Source organism: Coregonus lavaretus (genome assembly GCF_964263955.1).
Source record: "Coregonus lavaretus genome assembly, contig: HAP1_SCAFFOLD_10192, whole genome shotgun sequence".
Lineage (NCBI taxonomy): Eukaryota > Metazoa > Chordata > Actinopteri > Salmoniformes > Salmonidae > Coregonus > Coregonus lavaretus.
Window position 1 is genome coordinate 1 of NW_028158060.1, and position 9,009 is coordinate 9,009.

At 46.2% G+C, this 9,009-nt stretch overlaps 1 protein-coding gene across 1 annotated transcript; it reads left to right on the forward strand.

Annotated features, from left to right (window-relative positions):
- Positions 1-3: 3 nt before the first annotated feature.
- On the forward strand, positions 4-8,707 carry LOC311124460 (desmin-like; the record flags this gene model as incomplete). Its single annotated transcript, XM_084198609.1, has 4 exons — positions 4-518; positions 5,191-5,251; positions 5,625-5,720; positions 8,546-8,707. Coding segments are annotated over 4 exons (834 nt in total), but the record flags the coding sequence as incomplete, so codon positions are not given.
- Between the last annotated feature and the right edge of the window lie 302 nt (positions 8,708-9,009).

Below are 9,009 nucleotides of genomic sequence, written 5' to 3' on the forward strand. Positions count from 1 at the left end.
CGGACCTTCGGCTCCGGTGTTGGATCCACCCCAGGCATGTCCTCCATGTTCTCCCACGGTGGGCGCGGCTCCTCCGGCTCTGCCCACATGTCCTCCAGAGTGTACGAGATGACCAAGACCTCCGCTCGCCCCAGCTACTCCTCCGGCAGCATCCGTTCCTCCTCCGGCGGCGCAATGCGCTCGTACTCCGGGATGGGCGAGAAGCTGGACTTCAACTTGGCTGACGCCACGAACCGCGACTTCCTGGACACCAGGACCAATGAGAAGGCAGAGCTGCAGCACCTGAATGACCGGTTCGCCAGCTACATCGAGAATGTCCGTTTCCTGGAGCAGCAGAACGCTACTCTGGTGGTGGAGATTGAGAGGCTGAGGGGCCGCGAGCCGACCCGCGTGGCCGAGATGTACGAAGAGGAGATGAGAGAGCTGAGGCGTCAGGTGGATGGCATGTCCAATGACAGAGCCCGCATGGAGGTGGAGAGAGACAACCTGGCTGACGACCTACAGAAACTCAAACTCAGGTGAGAGGTCAGGAGTCAGGGGTCAGACAGACAGCATGAGAGGTCAGAGGTTATACAGTAACAGCATGAGAGACATTAGTAAAAACACTGGATAATATTCTCTTGATTAAGAAATCAAATGGCATGAGAAAAAAGCCATGTCAGTAAACACTGAAGAGAGGAGGTTATCATATTCAGGAGCCACTGTTGGAGGACAATGGAAGTAGATTTTAGTCAAACTGCATGAATTAGAATTTGGTGAAAACATAAAGAGAATCACTGAAACTACCTCTGTAATACGTTCTGGATTAAGTTCTTAGCTTGGGAAATTAGGGCTGTTTGATTATGGGCACCTAAGATATTAATACTCTGATGTATTGGACGTCTTGTTGTTGGTCTGGAATTGCTTGACATTTAGCAAAACATGGTGGAACAGGGGATTGCTGTTGTGATTCAGAGTGAAAACTTTTCTCAAGAATGTAGCCAAAGGTTGAATGGAACGTGATACTGTACGAGCAGTGATATGGTATCCGCCATCTTGTGAGTGAGTAGGAAACTACAGCCATGTCATGTCAGGAGACGCTCGGTCACGGTGTCAGCTGTTGTGTATCAAGACAGCAGGACAGCAGTAGTCGCCATAACTCCCTGTAGGATTCCTGGCAGCTGTTGTGTAACAAGACATTAGGACAGCAGTAGTCGCCATAACTCCCTGTAGGATTCCTGGCAGTTGGTCAAACACACGCACAGTATATCATTTAGGCCTCGACGGTGTGAGGTACCGATGCCACACTTGGAATGAATGTTATGGTTAAACTATTTTCAACAAAGACACGAAAACAACTTATCTACTGCTCTGAGGGAGCTATATACAGACAGAGCTGTATTATAATTAACCCAGTAGAGATAGAGAGAATTAACCCTGTAGGGATAGAGAATGAACCCAGTAGAGATAGAGAATTAACCCAGTAGAGATAGAGAATGAACCCAGTAGAGATAGAGAGAATTAACCCAGTAGGGATAGAGAATTAACCCAGTAGAGATAGAGAATTAACCGAGTAGAGAATTAATCTATCAGACGCTGTGTCTTCTAAATATAACCCATTATCAGCAGCCTATCAGACGCTGTCTCCTAAATATAACCCATTATCAGCAGCCTATCAGACGCTGTCTCCTAAATATAACCCATTATCAGCAGCCAATCAGGCGCTGTGTCTCCTAAATATAACCCATTATCAGCAGCCTATCAGGCGCTGTCTCCTAAATATAACCCATTATCAGCAGCCTATCAGACGCTGTCTCCTAAATATAACCCATTATCAGCAGCCTATCAGGCGCTGTCTCCTAAATATAACCCATTATCAGCAGCCTATCAGACGCTGTCTCCTAAATATAACCCATTATCAGCAGCCTATCAGACGCTGTCTCCTAAATATAACCCATTATCAGCAGCCTATCAGACGCTGTCTCCTAAATATAACCCATTATCAGCAGCCTATCAGGCGCTGTGTCTGTAGCGTGCACCGTGTCTCATTGGAGTCTATACACATCAACAGTGTGTGGGTATCTGTCTTTATTTCAGTCTATACACATCAACAGTGTGTGGGTATCTTTCTTTATTTCAGTCTATGCACATCAACAATGCTGAAATAAAGACAGCATTCACTTGGCTATAAGTCACTTAGCTATAAGTCACTTGGCTATAAGTCACTTGGCTATAAGTCACTTGGCTATAAGTCACTTGGCTATAAGTCACTTGGCTATAAGTCACTTGGTTATAAGTCACTTGGCTATAAGTCACTTGGCTATAAGTCACTTGGCTATAAGTCACTTGGTTATAAGTCACTTGGCTATAAGTCACTTGGTTATAAGTCACTTGGCTATAAGTCACTTGGCTATAAGTCACTTGGCTATAAGTCACTTGGCTATAAGTCACTTGGCTATAAGTCACTTGGTTATAAGTCACTTGGCTATAAGTCACTTGGTTATAAGTCACTTGGTTATAAGTCACTTGGCTATAAGTCACTTGGCTATAAGTCACTTGGCTATACGTCACTTGGCTATAAGTCACTTGGTTATAAGTCACTTGGCTATAAGTCACTTGGCTATAAGTCACTTGGCTATAAGTCACTTGGCTATAAGTCACTTGGCTATAAGTCACTTGGCTATAAGTCACTTGGCTATAAGTCACTTGGTTATAAGTCACTTGGCTATAAGTCACTTGGCTATAAGTCACTTGGCTATGAGTCACAATTGCAGGTTATTTTTTTATTTTTTTAATTGTCTTTATCTCATGATAACATATTTTAATAGACCACACTGACATACCTTTCAGCTTTTATGTTCATATTTGGACCAGCAGTGGGAAATTATCTCTGGGTTTTTCTATATTGGATTTTCTCTCTGCACTGGAACAGCTGATGTGACCTATCTCCTCCAAGGCCTCTGTGGGAGGGGTTTGGGTGCAGTGAACTATCTCCTCCAAGGCCTCTGTGGGAGGGGTTTGGGTGCAGTGCAGAAGGGGGAATGAGGGAAAGTCAAAACAGTGTGGAAGTGGAGGGAAGGTTGGGAAGGTTGGGAATGTTGGGAAGGTTGAGAAGGTTGGGAATGTTGGGAATGTTGGGAAGGTTGGGAAGGTTGGGGAGGTTGGGAAGGTTGGGAAGGTTGGGAAGGTTGGGGGTGGAATACGCAGCTGCTGTGTGATACCGACCTCAGATCAGCTCAGGGTTGGTATTCAGGAATTCTGATCTACTCTGAAACAGTTGATGAATACTGGCCCTGGTCTACCAGGCCTGTTAGAGACTGATCTTAGATCAGGTCTGTTCTGTACTAGAACACACTCTGCAGTTTTGTTCCCCCTTGGCTGTGTATGACTCTGAAGAGGCTTTATCGCCGGCGGTAACATCAGACACATCGCGTGGTGGCCGTCAATCGTTTCCTCTTTGATACAGCATACAAACAGCCTGGACTGCCAACCATTACACAGATAAGCAGTGTGTGGCCCTGGGCTATGGTAGAATACATGCCTACAGTTAGTCAGAGATACCATATCTTTATGAACAGTAGGCTAATGACAACCAATGCTGCTAAGCAGGACACAGCTTTTAAATGTTGTTGGGAGGGTCAGCTAAGTTGAGCCGTTCATAGGACGCAGCATGTCACATAAAGGAAGGATGTCAAAGTATTTGTGGGTGGACGGCAATCCCTGTACTGCACCATCCTCGGCTCCCTTTGAATTCTGGTTCGACCCTTGACTGCCTTAGAACAGGCTTCACTGTATGAGGAATGTAGGTCCATGGAGGAAGGTTCTAGACTCTATTCCTGTAGTCACAGAGAGAGACTGTGGAAGGGTCTAAACTCTATTCCTGTAGTCACAGAGAGACACTGTGGAAGGGTCTAGACTCTATTCCTGTAGTCACAGAGAGAGACTAAGGAAGGGTCTAAACTCTATTCCTGTAGTCACAGAGAGAGACTGTGGAAGGGTCTAAACTCTATTCCTGTAGTCACAGAGAGAGACTGTGGAAGGGTCTAAACTCTATTCCTGTAGTCACAGAGAGAGACTGTGGAAGGGTCTAAACTCTATTCCTGTAGTCACAGAGAGAGACTGTGGAAGGGTCTAAACTCTATTCCTGTAGTCACAGAGAGAGACTGTGGAAGGGTCTAGACTCTATTCCTGTAGTCACAGAGAGAGACTGTGGAAGGGTCTAAACTCTATTCCTGTAGTCACAGAGAGAGACTGTGGAAGGGTCTAAACTCTATTCCTGTAGTCACAGAGAGAGTCTGTGGAAGGGTCTAAACTCTATTCCTGTAGTCACAGAGAGAGACTGTGGAAGGGTCTAGACTCTATTCCTGTAGTCACAGAGAGAGACTGTGGAAGGGTCTAAACTCTATTCCTGTAGTCACAGAGAGAGACTGTGGAAGGGTCTAAACTCTATTCCTGTAGTCACAGAGAGAGACTGTGGAAGGGTCTAAACTCTATTCCTGTAGTCACAGAGAGAGACTGTGGAAGGGTCTAAACTCTATTCCTGTAGTCACAGAGAGAGACTGTGGAAGGGTCTAAACTCTATTCCTGTAGTCACAGAGAGAGACTGTGGAAGGTCTAAACTCTATTCCTGTAGTCACAGAGAGAGACTGTGGAAGGGTCTAAACTCTATTCCTGTAGTCACAGAGAGAGACTGTGGAAGGGTCTAAACTCTATTCCTGTAGTCACAGAGAGAGACTGTGGAAGGGTCTAAACTCTATTCCTGTAGTCACAGAGAGAGACTGTGGAAGGGTCTAAACTCTATTCCTGTAGTCACAGAGAGAGACTGTGCTTTAAAGATTAAGTAATAACTGCACATCATTATCTCTCCCCTGAGAGTCTTTGTCTGTTTTCAAAATTGAGTTCCTTCCCAGCCTATATCTGCTGTGGAGTATGCTCAGTGTAAAGTCTGCTGTTCCAACATAATACCTACCTACAGGCACAGACAGGGAGGACAAGGCAGCATCTGAATCTGTTACAACTCACATTGAACCTTTTCTTTAATCTCTCTCTCTCTCTCTCTCTCTCTCTCTCTCTCTCTCTCTCTCTCTCCTCTCTCTCTCCCTCCTTCCCTCCCTCCCTCCCTCCCTCCCTCTCTCCCTCTCTCTCTCCCTCCTTCCCTCCCTCCCTCCCTCCCTCCCTCCCTCCCTCCCCTCCCTCCCTCCCTCCCTCCAGACTGCAGGAGGAGATCCACCAGAAGGAAGAGGCAGAGAGCAACCTGTCTGCATTCAGAGCTGTGAGTCACACTTTCCCTCTCCTTCTCTCTTTCTTTGGCTGCCTTCAGAACTTTCTCTCTTCCCATATACATGCAGTCAGGTTAGATCAATGATAACAGTGCAGAGTGTGAGAAAAACATGATCTGAAGCTGCAATTGTTCCCTAGAGTCTCTCTCTCTCTCTCTCTCTCTCTCTCTCTCTCTCTCTCTCTCTCTCTCTCTCTCTCTCTCTCTCTCTCTCTCTCTCTCTCTCTCTCTCTCTCTCTCTCTCCCCCCCCCCCCTCTCTCTCTCTCTCTCTCTCAGTATGTCGGCTCTCGTCTTGGGAAAGGACTTACGCTGAAACGTCAATATTAAACGTGAACTATATCCCATGTTCTTGTTCTGTTGTTGTAGGATGTGGACTCTGCCACCCTGGCCAGGCTGGACCTGGAGAGACGCATTGAGAGCCTGCAGGAGGAGATCGCCTTCCTCAAGAAGATTCATGAAGAGGTCAGTATGGTCCTGCAGGGCCCTTTGAGATAACTCATAACCTTTTCACACTACTGAGCCAAGCCAGGCGAATCTGAACTGGGCTGGCCTGTTTACGCTTCTACCATATTTGCTGGAACCATGCTACAAGGTCAATGTGAACAGAACATATCCAAACCAGTACATTGTGCTGTAGAAACAGGAGATAGGCTCCTGCCCTATACTACCAGCTACTGTACTCCCAACCACTATACTCCCAGCTACTGTACTCCCAACCACTATACTCCCAGCTACTATACTCCCATCTACTGTACTACCAGCTACTGTACTCCAAGCTACTGTACTCCCAGCTACTATACTCCCAGCTACTATACTCCCAGCTACTATACTCCCAGCTACTATACTCCCAACCACTATACTCCCAGCTACTGTACTCCCAGCTACTGTACTCCCAGCTACTATACTCCCAGCTACTATACTCCCAGCTACTATACTCCCAGCTACTATACTCCCAGCTACTATACTCCCAGCTACTATACTCCCAGATACTATGCTACCAGCTACTGTACTCCAAGCTACTGTACTCCAAGCTACTGTACTCCCAGCTACTATACTCCCAGATACTATTCTCCCAGCTACTATACTCCCAGTTACTATACTCCAAGCTACTATACTCCAAGCTGATATACTCCCAGATACTATGCTACCAGCTACTGTACTCCAAGCTACTGTACTCCAAGCTACTATACTCCCAGCTACTATACTCCCAGCTACTATACTCCCAGATACTATTCCCCCAGCTACTATACTCCCAGTTACTATACTCCCAGATACTATACTCCCAGATACTGTACTCCCAGCTACTATACTCCCAGCTACTATACCCCCAACTACTATACTCCCAGCTACTATACTCCCAGCTACTATACTCCCAGCTACTATACTCCAAGCTGATATACTCCCAGCTACTGTACTCCAAGCTACTGTACTCCAAGCTACTATACTCCCAGCTACTATACTCCCAGCTACTATACTCCACGTTACTATACTCCAAGCTACTATACTCCAAGCTACTATACTCCAAGCTGATATACTCCCAGCTACTGTACTCCAAGCTACTAGTCATGCCCTGCACAGTGGGTGGGACTTTCCTGGTTTCTAAAGGCATAGGTCATAATTTCTATAGCAAGTGGATCATATATGTGACACTCACTCCTATGGTAGCCTGAACATTCTGGGCAAATATAACACACATACTTACTGTGAACACACACACGCACCGCACACCACGCACACACATACACACAACCGTACAGTTACACAGTGCACAGTGGATGGAGGAACTTTGATCTGGTTTCTAAAGTCAGATCCTTTCATGCTTTCTCTTCTGACATTTGACTTCAGTGCTATGCTGGCCTGTCTTGGTGAAGGCAGAGTGTCAGCTGGGCCGGGCCTGTGACATGGAGGGCCCTCGGTAACATTGTTCAACAGATGCACAGCTAAAATTAAACCATGAGAGAGAGAGATTGGCAGCTGGGAAATATGTAGGACAGAGAGAGAGACCATTGGTCCTGTATATGTAGGACAGAGAGAGAGAGAGAGAGACCATTGGTCCTGTCTATGTAGGACAGAGAGAGAGAGAGAGACCATTGGTCCTGTCTATGTAGGACAGAGAGAGAGAGACCATTGGTCCTGTCTATGTAGGACAGAGAGAGAGAGACCATTGGTCCTGTCTATGTAGGACAGAGAGAGAGAGAGACCATTGGTCCTGTCTATGTAGGACAGAGAGAGAGAGAGAGACGATTGGTCCTGTCTATGTAGGACAGAGAGAGAGAGACCATTGGTCCTGTCTATGTAGGACAGAGAGAGAGAGACCATTGGTCCTGTCTATGTAGGACAGAGAGAGAGAGAGACCATTGGTCCTGTCTATGTAGGACTGAGAGAGAGAGAGAGAGAGAGAGAGTCCATTGGTCCTGTATATGTAGGACAGAGAGAGAAAGCGAGAGAGAGAGACCATTGGTCCTGTCTATGTAGGACAGAGAGAGAGAGACCATTGGTCCTGTCTATGTAGGACAGAGAGAGAGAGAGACCATTGGTCCTGTCTATGTAGGACAGAGAGAGACAGAGACCATTGGTCCTGTCTATGTAGGACAGAGCGAGAGAGACCATTGGTCCTGTCTATGTAGGACAGAGAGAGAGAGAGACCATTGGTCCTGTCTATGTAGGACTGAGAGAGAGAGAGACCATTGGTCCTGTCTATGTAGGACTGAGAGAGAGAGAGAGAGAGAGTCCATTGGTCCTGTATATGTAGGACAGAGAGAGAGAGTGAGAGAGAGACCATTGGTCCTGTCTATGTAGGACAGAGAGAGAGAGAGACCATTGGTCCTGTCTATGTAGGACAGAGAGAGAGAGACCATTGGTCCTGTCTATGTATTGTAGGAGCCAGAGTTTCTGTAATGAGTTTCTGTGGATGACTCAGGAAAGTTGAGGAAAGAAGGATCTCATTATGCTAAAGGATGATAATCCTTGAAAAGGAAAATACACAACACTTGCTCACCATAAAACCGTATTATTTAATTTAAGCAACTATAAAAAGCTTGACGTTTCAGCCTTCATCGATGACCTTCATCAGAACCTCTTTTCACAAAGACTAGTAATCCAAATAAAATCCTGTTTTATACTACTACGAAGAACATCCCTGCGTCACTCTCCACTGTAGCATAGAGATTCTGATTCTTGCATATAAAACCACTCTGATACAATGCTAGTTGACCCCTGTAACACCTAACCTCTGACCCCGGACCTTTAATGCCTAATCTTTGACATCTGACCTCAAACCCCTGCAGGAGATCCATGAGCTGACGAGCCAGATGCAGGAGACCTCAGTACAGGTCCAGATGGACATGTCCAAACCGGACCTGACCGCTGCCCTCAGGGACATCCGCATGCAGTACGAGGGCATCGCAGCCAAGAACATCTCAGAGGCAGAGGACTGGTACAAGTCCAAGGTAAACACCACCTATAATACACAGTAGTATTATATATTCTGGTACAGTACAGAGGAGTGGTGCAAGTCCAAGGTAAACACTAGAAATATGGGTGGGTAATGACAGTGGGGTCATGGTTAGAGAGGCTTGCTGCCATCGTGATGGTTGAGATAATTGGCTTAGGACCGTACAGAACAGGGCTGGGCTTTATTCTGTTTCAATTCAGATCATTCATTCAATTGGAATTGGAATTGGAATTAAATCGACCCCAACCCTGGCACAGAACATGATAAAATCCCAACATTATCTGTGTGTGACTGCCA